Below are 17,701 nucleotides of genomic sequence, written 5' to 3'. Positions count from 1 at the left end.
TGTTTTTATAACTTTATTGCTTAATTTGTGTGATTAATTAATATTTACTTACCTTGGTAGATCTAGAAGGGAGAAGTTGGAGGGTACATTTTTAATCATATAATATACATTTGTTCGATAATAATTGATTATAGTATTTAGGAAAATGAAAAGAGCAAGCAATATGAAAACGATATAAGGCAAGCGTTTTGGTCGATTGCTAAAGAAAATAAATTAAATCAGTAAAAGTATAGAATCCACTGGGGTTCAGGTATTTAATTTACTTTTAATATTTAGTATATGTGTAATCACACTCAATTTAGAAAATAGAAATGAAAGTGAAATGATTTTAGGTCAATTAGTTGGGTACTAATTGTAGAACCCTGGTAGTTTATTATATAAGAAAATATTAGTGGAAAAATAAATAATTTTGTTGCATTAATGAATGAGATTTTCAAATTTAATAAAATTCTTTTATGATATATTTATATAACTGAATTTCTCTTAATAATTAACATTTACTTACCTTGGTAAATGTAAAAGGGAGAAGTTGGAGGGAAAGTAAATAAAAAACATATATTAAAACTGACTGCATGTATATTTTTCAATCATATAATATACATTTATTCGACAATAATCGATTATTTAGCAAAATGAAAACAACAAACAATATAAAACCGATATAGGGCAAACGTTTTGGTAGATCGCTATACAAAGAAACTTAAATCAATAGAGATATAGAAGCCAATGGGGTTCAAGTATTCAATTTATTTCTAATATTGAGTACACGATTTGCGAACATACTAACCTAAGAAAATAATAAATGAATCCAGGTTTCTAAGTGGTTTCTTTTTGGTCGTTTCTTCCTGGGTCTTAGCCACAGACCTTCCAACATGATTTGGACGCACGCAAAAAAGCCCTAAGGTAATTCTACTAAATAATAGATATGTAAGTAGTACGTCTATGTTATAAAATGCCCAAGAAATTTTCATCATTTTTTTTTATTAAAATTGTATTAAATTCTATTTTTATTTTAATTATATTTATTTTTAGATAAACAATTATTGTTATAATTTTTCAGGTTTTTTTCTCATTTATTTATTTTCCCTATTACCAAAGACAACTTGGTAATTCAATTGTAGCAATGAAAAACATTTCATTTAATGTAAATCAGTATAAATATATTGATATATAAAAGTAGGTTACTGATGGATGGCGAATACGAGGGAGCTAGAACTATTATCATTTCGTTTATGTGCATAGTAATCGTTTTATGATTCAGGAATTAAGTTTATTGGACATGGTCGGTGTGGGTGCCCCTTGTATTCGCCACTACCCGAAAAAATCACCCCGGGCTATGAATACCTCATAAGGAAACAACAAACAACCATGAGACATGTTCGGAGGTTCCTTCTGGAGATGGGACACGATGTTTCCAGCTGGAACAACCACCGAAGCATACCGAATCCTTATTTTATTTGGCTGACACTTTCAACAACACATGCATCGAGAGGAAAGAAGAAGAAGAAGAAAAAGGTTGTTTGGTGTTGTTTTAGGTAAGTTTCATACCCGTGTATAAAAACAACGTATAGTTTTTGTTTCGAGCCATTTTCCATTTCAAAACCTTCCAAAAACGGCTAAGAAATCCCCTCTTCTTCAGCTAAGATGGTATAGTGTCTTTGGTCAATAAATACCTTTCAAAAAATATATTTTTTATTATCCATAAGACGAAAGTAGATCTTGGGTGTTAACAACAATTATTATTGAAAATATATTTACCTACGAGGTGCATTTTCTACAGTATGCTGTTTCACTAAGATATATAAAATAGTAAAAATTAGAAAAATAATATGAACATTTATGTGTATGCATATATAATTTTGTAAACATTTTATACAAACTACTAACATCGTTTGCAAAATATTGTTATTTGAAAATATTATCTGAATAAGATAATTATTGAAGCAGTTAATAGTAAGGTGAAAAAGTTGATAATTGATGAAATTGGTGACTAACAATAAGTTGATTTTATATAAGAAGAAACTAATGTTGGACCCTTTTAGTAGAATAAAGCTGCTAACTAAACTAAAACGGACAAGAGAGGTCTATTTACGGTTTACATGGAAGTCTTGAATGGAAAATCGTCCTCAACATAGATCCGTAATCACGCCACGTTTACATTACATCTATTTATTTCTATTTAATCAGTTTTAAATTTAATAATTAATTTGCGAAGTTCATCACATTTTTATATAGGTTAACACCTTTAATTTTTTTTGTGTAAATGGGCGAACAAAAGGCAGACACATGTGTACCCCGAACTAATATTACTTCTACCAACTAACTTACTTACTTACAGGTGACGGCAACATCGCTTGTTGCTTTGTGTTAAGCATTTTATCTCATTCTGTTTGCACATAAGTGCCTGCCTTTGAAGCTAGACCCATATTCCGTACGTTAAGCCAAAAAGAAGGGTTGTTGTAGTGTTACGAAATCGAAGACTTATGCGTCAGAACTTATGCGATACTCTTAGCTTAATAGGAGGAGGCTAAAAATATCGTTAAAGCGATTGTTTTATATGTCTAATTGATGATTCAACTTGAACGTAGGAGTATGCGTCTAGCCTTACTTGGTGCTAGCTCGTGAATGTTTCCACGCAGAAGAAGGCACGTTTTGTCCTGTGCCAAGATGATCTGCGCTCTCTATCACAGTAATGTTCACAGTGTCTAACGAATGGTCTTGAATTACTGTACGATTATGTGAGGGGCCGACAGTAATACCGCCACAGTCGCGATAATGGTGAACAACGTGAAAATGATGAGACAGAAACGGTCCACTACCATTGCGGCGAATTTCCAATCGCTTATCACTTCGGCTTCTTCGTCCGCCTTCTTCATCCGGTTCGTAATGAATTGAAGCTCCTTGAGGATGAGTTGCAGGTCTCGCTGACCAGAACTGGTGCCCGGTATGGCCGCGTCCTCGATCGTTGTGGCGTTTCGACCAAATCCACTGCCTAAACTTGTCGTCATCGTTGAACTATTGCCCGCTACACCCGAAACGTTTCTTATGTCATCGTCTATGTCCAAAACGTTCGCCAGGAGACTCTTCGAGGAACGTTCCTTCAGTTCCAGCTCCTTCATTCGGCTGTTCATCATGATCGTCTTGCGAGTGATTTTCTTTCCTGGTCGGCTCATTCCTAATATCCAGGGTAACCATTGGAGGAAGACAGTTTTTATCTGAAAATTAATTTCAAACATCGAAAACCAATAATATCCTGGTTTTTGGTCGCAATAAATTTGATTAATTTTAAAGTAATTAAATCAAAATATAAGATTAACTTAATTGAAAGAGTAATTAACGTCTATAATTAGTTTGGTTTGTTTAAAAGTATAATTGCTTCTTAATTATATGTTCATTATCTACAAAGTGAAGGAATAGAGTCTTTTTTAATTTCCTAATTGAATGTCTTAATAGTATATAAAATAAATTTTATAAAAAATATTGTAAAGAAATATAGTAAATATTATACGAGGTGCGGTTATAAAATAACGCGACAAATAATGCATGATACATATACCATTATGCGTATATGTAGTTATATTAATTTAGTCATATTAGGGGAAAATCTTTTAAAGTATGGAACAGATTTCTGTTGTATATGTAAATAATAACAATTCTAAAATATTTTCCTGGAATATGTTTAGATGAAATCAAGTTAAATAAGAAAAAACCTATAAAGAACATCTTATATATAGTACGCATTTTATTTGTTGTCATATTTGTTTATTTTTCATAACAGATTCAGATTTAGACTATTTACAATAAAATAAATTTGTCAAATACGAAATATTCATTATTGATTTAAGTGGAAATGTAATTAGTAATTGGCCTTCCCTGGTATCCTTTGTCTAAGATTATTATAAATTAGAAAAATTACTACTTAAATTTACTAATTTATAGTTCTTAGTTCTTTTTTATATTATTTCAAGATACGTTGGAGATGTGACACTTTTTCTCATTAGAAATGGATAAAACTATATAAATTTTATATAATGATTTAAATATGTTAAACATAGTATTTTAATGTTATCACCCTAGGTATCATGTGATTGAAATCCCTAAATTTAAATAAAGACATTTTGAATAATTAATAGTTTTACACCATCGTTTTCGTTATTTTGTAAACACATCTCGTGAATTTGAATTTGGTAACAATTATACGTAGAAAACTATGATATTTAAGCATTGTAAATATAATCCGATAAAATTACAGAATATTGTTGTTGAACCAATTAATAATAACAAACAACGCTTTAGTTTTATCAACTTAATTGACTTTTGTTTTAAAAAGAAGATAAAATAACTTGGAAAAATATTCAAGTTCAAGTCATGAACATAGTAATTGTCTCTAGATAATTTACAAATAGCTACAAATGCCTTTTGTTATTGGAAATAACATCCATCGGCAATATCAAGTGTAAATAAGCAGGATTTAATTATGCTTGCAAAATAAAATTGTCGTAATTAAAAAATAATGGTCTTGAGAAATTCAACTAACTTTATCAAATAACTTTATACATAATACTGATACTGTTAATTTGATAATGACTTTAATATATATATTCAGCAGTTCTTCAAGAGTATCAAAATACTGATGGATATAGAAATAATTGCGAACAATAATTTAAACTACTTTATTTTATATTTTATTAGGTATGGTATTTAATATTAATAGATATTTCATTATAATGTATTATTCTATGCCAGAAGGTCTATTTTATTTTAATCAAAATATTGTCATTTGTTTATAATTTTACATAATTTTTTTAGCAATAGGGAATATTGCCATTCAAGAATTTAATATGTCTCGAGGCATTCTAATGCTTTATTAATTTTTCGATTTTCAACCCATTCTATTCGATGTCTAGTGAATTACAGTGTGTTGGGTAGGTAGGACACATTTCTCAATGTTGCTATTACATGTTGTGTAATGCCTGGTATATCCAAACCATTTCTGTATCAATGATCAATTTAGTATGATTGTTGTTTTTAGACGGAAGCTGTAACAGTTTCTTAAAAAAAATTAATTCTTAATTGTTCAAATTAGATCTACACCTATCATAGGTTTGTGAAAACATTATCTCTTTATTTTTTTTAGTTCAGTTAAGATTCCACAAACTAGCAAATATCCATCGATTTACATAATACTGGATACTAAAAGAACCTTGATATGAGACTTTACTCATGTTAATTAACAGTGAATAATTTAATGGAGCGAACTTCCATATATTAAACGCTGCTGGAATGAAACGAAATGGAGTCAAAAAGAATTATTACGGGAGATTGAATTATGCGCGAAAATTATCTACCGAAATGAATTGATTGTATGGATATCAATGTGCGAAATAACCACCGTATAGTCCGGACCATGCCCTGTTCGACTGTTATTTGTCCCTGGCTCTGCAAGACTTTGGTGCAAGGTTGCCTTCAAAAGTTGCATATGAATATCAGTGCATTAAGGTTTTTGACACAGAAAGTTATAGAGTAGCGCAATTATGATTTTATGTTTTTAAGTGGCAAAAGGTAATCGATCAAACCATTATGTCACTTATCAGTATTTGGCATCTACATGAATACTATTTCTATTCTGAATTTATTCTCAAACGTTTTCCCAAAATCCATGTTTTTGTTAGATCATCTGGTATCCATTGTCCTTCTTATTTAACTCTATGACTTTTAGACGTTTATTATATCTATAGTTTATCGAAAGATTTCAGACTACAGCAACATGTTAACACAACGTTTGATCTGAATGTTCATTCCTAATTCGACTAGATGTTCTTTATGTCTATTTTAAGTTTATTGCGTCTTTAGATATTAAAACGTTGTTATTATTTGTAAGTTAGACCCAAATTGCTAATATTTCTATATTTCCTGGTTTGCAAGGTACTTCAAATGTCCTTGACATTATTAGATTCAAGATTTGATATGTAAATACGAAAAAGTTCGCTTAAGTTAAACTAGACATTAGTCGTATAGCATAGTATGTATAGTCATGAAAGTAGTAATATAGTTCATATATAGTTATGCAAATTATTTGTATATTTGGAAACCGAAATCGCATGTTAAAAGTATATGTATGCCTACTTTTGGCATTTCTTTTAAAACCAAACTTGCTATGTCACTATTAGATATTAAAATCAACAAAAATTACAAAATTACAATAAACGTAATGTTGACCAAGAAAGCAGTAATAAGGCACTTTTATTTAGAAAATAATTTTATATTATATAGAGAATGTGCTGTAATAATAAATTGCAGTAAAAATAAAACAAAATTTTCAAGATTTTGAGGAAATTAAATTCGAATATGAAGATATCCAGACCACAGCTGTGAATATTATAAAGAAGAACAGCACCATCAAAGTAGTCATTTCATATAGCCCACCAAGACATTAGTATCATAGTATCAAATTTAAAAGATATAACCGGTTTTTTAAACTCTGGGAAATCGATTTATTATAAACGGTGACTATAATACAAAACTCGCCCATTAGGGATCGACACTGGTTACAACCAAGGGTAGAAAATTGCTGAAGGCTATTCAGGCATATGATGGTAAAGCTATTTCTACAGCTAAACATACATATTGGCCAACGATTAAGATCCCAGGCCTGAGAAATTTCTACATCATTAGACACATTTGAAGAAAATATATGCTAATTGAAAAAAACTTAGAACTAAACTCAGACAATTCACCGATTGTACTGACTTTAAGTGTACCCATTGGATAGGCTAGGAGTAGTACTAGAAGAAAAAGTTAACTTGGGAGAAGAGTGAGGAAGAAATGGCATTAGTTTAGGGCACGGCAAGATAAAACTAAGTTGAACAATCTTACACACCAACAGAAACATGAAATTAAACAACTAAAAAATTACGTCTTCAATAAAAAATGAGGATGGGAACTGCTCTAGAGAGAATTAGGAGGAAACTACAAGATTTGCAGACAACCTGGAGAGAATGTTTCCATCCCATACAGTGAATGACGTTAAATCATTACCCTGCGCTATTGAACAGAAAAGGATGAAAATTCCATTTGTCACTTTGACCGAGGTTAAGGAAGAAATAAAAAATGAGATTGGCACACAAAAAATTAAAATTCTCCTCACTGACTAATATTTAAAAATTTTAGAGTTTTATATAATTGATCGATATTTCAGTGCCAACCAAAAAACTGTCTAGTTTAATATGCTAGAGAGCTAGAATAAATTATAAAAAAATATATTGTGGAGAATATAATTGAACTTAAGTAATTTTATTGTACCCATAATAATTCTACTTGACAAGATGTATATATAATTTATTATTAAGTACCACACCTAATAAACAACATTAGTTAATAATAGCTTTAAATAGTTGTTGTGACGCAATATCAATAATAATTTAAATATAATTAAGTGATAAAGTGTCAAAAACTTACCCATTGTGGCATTTCATGAATATCTGCAGTACGGTGATGGTAGTTTAATACTACCACGGTCAAAACCACTGAAGATGCTACCATAAACATAATGCAATTGAAGTAAGTACCTGTAACGTCGCATAAATCAGTACCAATTTTTCGATGACGTGTCTTCGATAAATAAAGATGTATCTACAAGTACACAGTAAACAGTAACTACAAAAAAGAACGTAATTGGGTTGGTATCAAAAATAAAACAAAACAAAGGAAATCATAAGTAATTTGATTCAGTCAGGCATATGTCACTCATAAGGGTTTAATTTAACTATACAGGATACATCAAAATACAAACTAAACAATATCAACAAGTTTAATATATCCTGCATTACCGGGTCACACCACACAATAATAATGTCTAACAATTTAGTTGTATGTACAAAACACAATTTACTACATGTACCTTTCATACAGGCATTATTGTTCATAAACATTTCACAAGGCTTTCTCAAAATCAACGCCATAACCTTACGGCCAACACAATTTATGAACAAATTCCAAACGCGTTGATTTTAGAACACCCTTAGAGATCTAAGATCGTATCCTCCTCCAAAATGTTGATAAAAATTAAAAAAGCCGAGGTATTAACGATAGTGTAAAAGACCTTCGTTACAATCCACATCATTTTATTCTTATTGTTGTGACATGTCAAGTACACAGGTCACCTACACTATCGCGTATCAATCAATTTTAACGCCATCTATGATTAATGTTGCGATTATGTTTTAATTTGTTGTTTATCTTTTACGGGGATTGTTGTTGTTGTTTCCATTATATTAAATGAGATGGGATAAAGCTTTAGAGCAAGATTATAGAGGGAGTTGTGAAGCATCGTTCTCGCACGTGGAGAACGGTGAAACTTCGCAAGAATTTTTATTTTGTTCGGCTTTATGGGTTCTCGAGGATTTCGATCAATCAGTAATAATTTCAAACTATGGAAAACACTTAAATCCTTTGAATTTTTCGAGTATTTTTAGTTTTATTTTAATTTTAATCCAATAGCGTCATATAGGTACTACAAATATATGAAGAAGCCCAGAAAATAATTTTCATTGGAAGAAGTAAATAGATACTAATAATTTAAGGAAAGTAAATTGAAAATGATAATAAAATAAAATGGAGAAATATTCAATTTATCAACTTACCTACTATTAAACACGTTATGAACTTATTTCTTTCTAATCTATTAATATGCATTAAATATAATTTTTATTTATTATCTTACTTATTACTTCGTGGTTTAGTTCCGAAGACTTTTATTAGGTATTATTGCAAACTTGGATAACCTCATTTTATATAGATTTTACACAGACATCATTTGTTGAAAGCCATTAATTACGCCCCATTGTAGATATAAGTCCATATCAGGAACACTCTATGTAAGACAAATTCTCATACAAGGGAATATAATACAGTGAAGCAGTTTTTTACATCAAAAAGTTATATGTCAGAGCACCACAAGACAGATAACATTGAAGAAGTTATGGTATGATTAGCTCCATTGATTTCTAATAAAGATAAGAGATAATAATAAGATAAAGATAATAAAGACATACAGCTATATCAATAGATATTGAATTACAATTAAAGAAATATTACATAGCTAGTAAGCAAACTATCTAAACACCGTAGAAACATGAAAAACGATATACCATTTAGAGTCAGTAAGTACCCAAGTATTTCTCTAAGGATAAATTCTGAAGCCTGTATTGACGTTATGGACAAATTCTTCTTTATACTTAAAAAAACTAATTTACTCATATATTAATGATTTGAAGATCATTAGAGCACTGAGATTTTAAGACTAAAACAGTTCTAATGTAATGAAAGTGAACTATAACAAAATCATACGAACAAATTGATGTGAACAAACTAATTTAACGTGCATATATGTTCCAACGTTTTCATAACGCTTCTACGAAAAATAAGCAGTGTTGTTGCCTAAGAAATTCAAAGATTTAAGATGAAAACTCAATCTGAGCCATATTGAATGTGAGTCAACCAGAAAGCCGAATGAAAAAATGCTTGCGATGAAAAATCAAAGAAATAACGAAAACATATAAGAAAAATAAAAGTCCCGTTATCTATTTGCGGCGAATTATGATACGACGATTAAAATGACGGGCGTTGTTTTAAGAGGCGTTTAATTTTATTTAAAAGTTGGTTTAAAAGTGTGCATGGTTACCTGGCGAAATGCGTTGAGATGTCATTGGCATCAACATTTGGTCCGTTCCATCGAACATTGATTTTGCGCATCAACCATTCGCCAATCTATGCACCACAAAACCACAAAATTTTAAACAAACTTATCGTTTGTCGTCGGTTTAAGTTCTTGTTTAATTTAAAATAAGCAGGCGTGCTCATTTAGTTCCAATGATGAGAATTTAATTCGTTTTAACAGTGTCGTAATTAGCTTGTGCTTTAACAGATTCTGAATTAAAAAATAAGCTGTTATAATAACTTTGATGAGGAGGTAACGAACCATATTAATATACAGATCTGTTTCATGATCATCGTCTATCTATTCCTTCAGCTTTATATCGTTTCAATTGGATTCTAATCGGGCTTGATATTGACGGTGATAGTGAGACGTCTGTATTTACCAGTTATATACTAAGTGACGTAAAAGAATAAAACGCTCAGTAAAATTATGTTATTTGTACAATTTTACGTACGCTGATCATCGCAAGAAAATGTAATAAACAAACATTCAACGTAATCTTTAAATTAATAAATCGCTTGGCATATATTTTTATACAATTAAATGTAAATATTTAGTTCTAATATTCATACTAACTCTATTGCATGTTACGGAAATTGTTATGATCAGAAACTATTTTCACTTTTATTCTAGATGTAAAACCATTACTTTAATTTTGAAATATTTGTATGAATTAGACCAAATGTATATTAATACAATATTGTATATTTGAACCGATGGTCAGGGGTTGCTCTAAGGGGGTTTTATAATTATTACTTCATTTGATGTTTTAAAATATAAAGTTGTTACAACAGTTGGATTCGAATAAGTTGTGACAATTATAGGATCTCAGGAACAAATTTATAGGCGCACATTGCAATGGTTTAAACAATTCTGTTGAATGAAAGGTGTGACGAGAAAGGAAGACGCAGCGGACAGATCCAAAAAAAGTGTATCAAGATCATATAGCTGTCTGAATAATGTATCCAGATTTCGTGCTGTTTTTTTTTGTTCAAAATTGCCTTTATTCATCAACGTAATCTCCATCAAGAGCCACATAATCAGTCCAGAGCCGCTCTAACATTCCAGTACAAGTTTTGTAGAACGAATTTTCTTTTGTCTCAAAATAGGCCTCAGTTTCAGCGATAACCTCTTCATTCGATCGAAATTTCTTATCGGTGAGTATTTTTTCAAGTCTGCGAATAGCCAATAATCACTGGGAGCAAAATCGGGCAAATATGGTAAATTGTGGAGCAATTCGAAGTTTAATTCATGTAGTTTTGCCATTGTTTTGATTGAGTTATAACACGGTGCGTTATCTTGATGAAACAAACATTTTTTCTTTTCTGCTTATGCGGTTGTTTCTTTGCAATGTCGGGCTTCAAACGCTCCAATAGTGTTATATTATATTCACTCTTGACGGTATTTCTCTTCTCTAGATAAATAATGATTGTTTTTGATTCCGGAGTGAAGTGATGGACCCGTGTTTCATCCATTGTCACATATCGATGCAAAAATTCCGGTTTGTCTCGTTTGAACATAGCCAAACACTGCTCAAAATCATTGAAACGTCTTTGTTTTTGGTCAACAGTGAGCAAAGGCGGCACCCACTTCGAACAGACCTTTCTTATAGTCAAATGCTCATGGAATATAAATCCAACAAGTTCTTTTGATATCTTTGCGATGTTAACTAACTCACGCAACTTTACTTTTCGATCACTCAAAACGATTTTGTGGATTTTTTTGATGTTTTCTAGTGTTACCACTTCATTTGGACGTCCACTGCGTTCTGCACCATCAATGTCTCTAGGACCACGTTCAAAGTCAGCAAACGAACGTTTTATTGTTCTTTCTGATGGAGCGGTGTCTTTATAACAGTTTTCAAACCAATGCTTCCCTTGAACGGTATTTTTTCCCAAGAAAAAGCAGTGTAAAATTAAAACACGAAATTGTTTTTGATCCATTGTTTTGAATGTGAATGCAATAAAACTAGCGCCATCTAGGTATTAGGCTCGGGACTTTTCAGCAATTATGTTAACACCGGCGTACTGAATGTTGGTTGAGGTGCTATCTATGTATAAAAGATTGAAGATTATCAGGAAGGGTATTCATATCTTCACAGAACGATTATTATTAACATAAATTCTGAAAATTGAAGAAACATTTTCATCAGGAAATTTCGAATAATTTTTAAACAAAATACTGTACAACATACGCAAACACTGGTCGATTAGGGAAAATTTTAAAACGAAAAAAGGCCTCTGTAATAATTGTGCTTTTTTAAAAATATTTTGTAATAGGAATCAAACAATTATCCCTAATACAGCACACATTGTCAAAATAAACGTAGTTGTTATAAACAAGTTATTTTAAATAATTAAAAGTTATTTTAAAATTATTTTCGTTGGTCTAAGTCATATCCATCTGGTATCGTAGACATAAGGCAAATATTTTCTTAGGAAATATAGAACGCATATAGGAAATAGATAGATTCACGGAAAAAATCATTCACTGAATAAAAATAGAGAAATGTGTTAATGTAAACAAATCTTCATCAAATTTCAATTTATATTAAGACATATGTGGTTATAGTTACCTAATATTTATTTGTTTTTCAGGAAATTAATCGGGATCATACTTTTTTTCTAGTCGCGAAATAATAATAGATATTTTGACGAAATATTATTTTCAAGATCCTATCAATTTCGATAAATATATAATTGGCAATTATTGTGGCAAAATATATAAGAAAAGTATGTATATATCTATAAACAGAAATGTATTTGTGATAAAAATATATTATATAAATTTTATTATATAAATCACAGAGCAGTTCTGTAAATAACTGTTATGGTTATTAACGTTGAATGTTTAGTTGTTGCCATAACCTTACGTGACATAACCGGCGCATGTAAAATTATTAAAATAAAGAGCTTTTACTTGGGGTTTTAGTTTTTATATCATTTAGTATGGGTATTAAATTAAGGGGTAAATAATAAAAAGAAAATGTCATGTTAAAAAGACAAACAGTAAGAAATAATAAAATAAAATATACGAAAATTGAGAGTATAGTACGGGATAAACATATCAACAACAAAACATACAGATTGATAATCCTATTGGGTATAGAGCCATTTGATACTTGGAGGTTCTGGGGGTCTGGCAAGTGCTAGACGATGTCTACTGTTGATATCTTGCCAATGGTGAAGGGAGCCAGGCTATATTACAGGATGGGGCAAAGGTAGGCTATGTTAATCATATCTTTAATTTATAGCACATTTAATAATTCTGTAAATTTATACCTAAAATTATTAGTTGGTTTTCGAAGCGCACGGGCAACTATTGAAGGGCTCAATAGTCACTTTGCCAACGCTTTTGACTTTACCACCAGGTAAAACCGTTAGATACATTAAACAAATCCAACATTATCACATTAATTGTAATAAATTCGTTATTACCATTCCCATAATTCGATATCCTTTCATTATATATACAATAAAACATTAAGGAATATATACACATATAACATACATACCGTAACGTCCTTATGGCAGCTGAATGGTAAACTTGTTTAAAAAAATATTCTTATATTAATGTTTAAAAGCTAGCTTTTTATGCATATTGAAGACTAATCAATAAGATATTACAAACAATTTTAATTCATACATATATAAAGTAATTTTAGTAACTCTGATTAACTCATTAATGTATTAATACGTATGTGTTATAAAGTGCTACTGATACAGCTCTGGTTGTTCGCTCATGGATGTTCTAGTTGTGAGAAGTGATTAGAAAAGTGTTTAGAATTAAGGATTTTAAAATTGCGAACATAAGGTTCAACAAGTATTCAAGTAAATTAAAAGTATATCTTTAATACCCTACATGTTTCATAATTGCCGCAGTTGGTACGATCATAACGCTGCTTTTTTTGAATTCATTCGATTAACCGGAATCAACATACCAAGAAAGGAAACAACTTAATCAACACTTTGACACTTGAAGACAGGTTGAGGTTAGATTGGTAATCGTTTCGCAGTTACTCGATTTAGTGGTGCTCGTATTTTTTTAGTGCTGTAAGGTCACCAAAGCTGAATTGAAGGCATTCAAATGCACTAGCAATTATTTATTATAATTAGGAAATATACACGTTTTAAAAATTATCAACTTGCGGATTACTGGGATAAGAATCACAAATCAGAGTGTAAGGACAAAAGCGGACTGCAATATCAGGACCATTGGAGTTTGGGGACAGTAAAATTGATTCCATATAGGCTATACCATAGGAATTTGGGTACAATTAGTGTAACTCAGAAATTAATCAAAGATATACTGGCGGAGGAACGTACAGTCCATTTTCACCAACAACTTAACTGCAAGCTGTACAGACTGGAGAAGGATCACATATACTGATTGACTGAAGTGTTTTGAATTAAGAATTTCATTTATCCTAAGACCATGATCTTCAGTATATGTGCCGTTAATTCAACAAGTTCCTTTCATTCCGTTAACCGTTTTGTGACTGAGATTTTAACACTTGTGTTAGTACACATATTCGTGAGAATTAGTATAGGATTGTGATGAATATGCGAATATATAACTGAAGGATGTTCAGTATAAATTCATTTCTGTGCTTCTCTATAGAAGAGAAGCTATGCGGCTTTTTCAAATCGTTCTCGCTAGTTCGTGTATACCATTTTGGGAATTTCGATTTATGATGATTGTCTACAAAATGGATAAACTTCGAATTGCAAACAGGCTAATATGACGTGGTTATGTTTAGTCAGGGAAAAATATTTATTAAAAATACACAGACAAGTAAAGTCTCACTATTAATCGGTAAAACTGGAATCAAGGGTTGTATTGTAGCTAAAAAGTATTTTATTTTTCACATCATCACCTTTAATTTTGATTCATTTAGCCTAATGTGTTTTTATCTTTTGTCATTCACCTCATCCTTATAGTAATATTCTATTGGTAAGTATTGTAAGAGTAGTAATAATTCATGTCGTAACTAATAAAATATGACTGTGGTGATAATACGAGTTTATATGATATTTTGCCTTGAATGAACATTTTTTAAAATAAAGTACCGATATTTTTCTTTTACAATATTGCTGAAATAGTCTGATAAATTAGCATAATAGTAGTCGTTATGCCATTTTCAATGTAGTTAGAATGAAATATGCCGCGTACATAAAGTACTACAGCTATGACATTGTTGAGCGAAAGTCATGTTAACCTTCTTCGGTGCAGTTTTGATGTAAACAAACTTCGCCCATTTCTTTGGACTTACTGTATGATAATCCGATTTAAAAAACTATACAAAATGATATATTTTTAAAGCTGCTATATGTATATTTATTGTAAACTGTGAGCAATTGTAGCAATTATCTAGAAAATCATTGGAAATCAACTGTTTGATAGTTTATAGTTGATTATAAACAACATTAATTATTTTGGTTTAATATTTTAAAAATCAGAACCACTATTTTTATTTAGCTCAGGTACTTCATCTTATGAATCGGATTTACAATTCATTAATATCTAGAGCAATAAATCTTCAGAAGTGATTATTCCTTAATTATTACTTCTTATCACATATAGATATTACAAAACAAAATTTAAATAATTAATACTGAAATATAAGTGTTTTGTAGTCCATAAAACCTTTCCATTATTTTTGTAATTAATATTATTGGATCAATAGAATTCAATACAAAAAAGTGAAAATGAAAATAAATTGACCTAAATATGTTGGAATTCTTTATAAGAAAAAAACCACATTGTATTCATAAGTAGCGGTTTGGCAATGAACATTTTTCAATAAGTGCTAAATATCACTCGAGTCGTAACGTTTATTATCCTTGTATTGTGATTTTATTACTCGTGTGGCAGAAACCTTCCATTTTCAAATAAGAAAATTCATACCTATTTTACGTCTCTATAACTGACCAAGGAAATTATATGTTTTATTGTTCGTGCTGTTATGGTTTTTATATTTTGGACTTTTATATAGTTCTATTCTTTCATATAAAATAAACTGCTGGTATTAATATTATTTTGGAACATAAAACGAATTGAAATATGTCTTGTTCTTTATTTGATGTCTTTAGCTTAAGAATTTATTAGGTGTTAGGATGTATATTTTTCATTTTTCCCGTTAAAAATTTATTAATTAAGAAAAATTGGTGCAATATATTAATTAGAATATTTTGCATCTCTCTTAGTCTTTCTGGCAACATGGTGATGCCGTGTTGAAAGAACATTGTTTTCTTACTTCTTCGGTATTTAGAAACCATGTGTCAGCCAAGTCATGCTCTATTGATCTAAGTAAATGGTAATCAAAAGGTGCTATATGTGATATGCATATAGTGTATCGTTTAGAATTTTTGCTACATGTGGCCAAGCGTCTGCTTCTCCCTAATTTTGGACAACAATATTGTCATTCAGTTTGTTCATTTGGTATCGATGGACACATACAATAACATTTTTATTTAGTTTTAATAGTTTGCAATACTCTAAATTTGCTGATCCCACCATCTGCAGAGCAATAATGTATGGTCATGAATGTTCCACTTCGGTGTAGATGTGAATCTGGGCTAATATATGACGCCCATCGCCAATCACAATACGCTACAGACTTTCTTATTTTGTCTGGCGAGCAGATGACACTGCGATATTGAAACGGTTCGAAATTACATTTTCAGTCAACTAGTATGGTAGCCATTTTCCCTATTTTTGGATCTTTCCGATTGCATGTACACTTCTGGAAAGAGCTGATTTATCAATTAGTAAGTTGTCTGAAATTACTTTGGCAGTCTAAGCTGGGTTTTCGTCCAGTGATTATTTCTCAACAATTGAGATGTGATGGAGTAGTATCACCATATATATGAACAGGCTTTGTTAGCAGATTTCTTCAAGTCAAACAATAAAACTAATGAATATTGAAAATCGAATTTTGAGCGTACATTGATTAACGTCTATATACACTGAATAACTCAATGGAAAACTGCTATTTTATGCAGAGAAATGTCAATGCCACCGTATTTAATAGCTAGGGCAGTTAACAGACTGATTAATAGCTTTTTATATTGATACTTTTTACCAGATATTTTCACAAATAGATATCGCCGATCAAAACATATTCAAGCACCTAATGTTTTTTGGGTCGGTCATTCTTTAAATAATAAAAGGTGGCGATATCCGTTCCTTCACGTGGTGCCACTGGACTCTGCCTACCAACTGATAGGGTAAGCCGAACATGAGACTTTTACGACCAACTGATATATGAGACATACATGAACGACTATATGAAAACCCATATATGGAAAAAATCTAAATTAAATATACCCACTGAATTGAAATAAATATCAAGTTATTCTATAGTCTGACTTTTATATTATGTATGTCTGAATATAAAGATTTTGTATTTGATTCTAAAATCATTTATTATCCTAAAAAATAACCATTAATTAATACTGAAGTAAATTAGATTGAGCAATTTATATATCACATTTATGATAATACGTCAATAATTTTATAATTGTTGTAATTAAGCGGATGCCTTTGAACAATTATGGCACTAAATAAAACGATAAATTGTCAGTTTAAGAGTCAAGTCTAAGTCTATCGTTTGAGAAATGACTGCTAATTGAAATTCATTCAATGGAGTCGAACATTGAAAGAAATAAGATACTAGATAAAAGGTTGCAAAACATAGTTGGGGATGCTTAGTTGGGAAGACATTGGAATAAAATTATAGTTAATGGTTATCGAACTGCACTAGACGGCTATAAATGATATCATAAAGATGAAAACCTACCATAACCAGCGATAGACAATAATTATAGAAGTTAAAATAACTATAAAAGTTTGAATTTACCACAAAAAATTCACAATATTTGAATATAATACTGTAAGTAATATTTATATTTTTATATAACGTATTAATATTATAATTATAATTATTATATATAATAATAATATTGTAATTAATATTATAAT

At 30.4% G+C, this 17,701-nt stretch overlaps 1 protein-coding gene across 5 annotated transcripts in view; it reads right to left on the bottom strand.

Moving 5' to 3' along the window:
* Positions 1-1,004: 1,004 nt before the first annotated feature.
* Positions 1,005-17,701, bottom strand: part of nAChRalpha6 (nicotinic Acetylcholine Receptor alpha6) — a 164,027-nt gene continuing 147,330 nt past the window's right edge. For all 5 annotated transcript variants that reach the window (XM_076404943.1, XM_076404945.1, XM_076404944.1 and 2 more), the window contains 2 exons: positions 7,459-7,568; positions 1,005-3,215 (listed from right to left, as the gene is read on the bottom strand). In XM_076404943.1, coding sequence (XP_076261058.1) covers positions 2,724-3,215; positions 7,459-7,568 — 602 coding nt within the window. In that variant the 3' untranslated portion in view covers positions 1,005-2,723. The remainder of the gene's footprint in view (positions 3,216-7,458; positions 7,569-17,701) is intronic.

The sequence above is a fragment of the Rhynchophorus ferrugineus genome, unplaced genomic scaffold (assembly GCF_030347505.1).
Source record: "Rhynchophorus ferrugineus isolate W39M unplaced genomic scaffold, kcgeb_rfMv2 rfM5, whole genome shotgun sequence".
Lineage (NCBI taxonomy): Eukaryota > Metazoa > Arthropoda > Insecta > Coleoptera > Curculionidae > Rhynchophorus > Rhynchophorus ferrugineus.
Note: the sequence above shows the minus strand (reverse complement) of the source record. Positions and strands in the feature narration are given on the sequence as shown.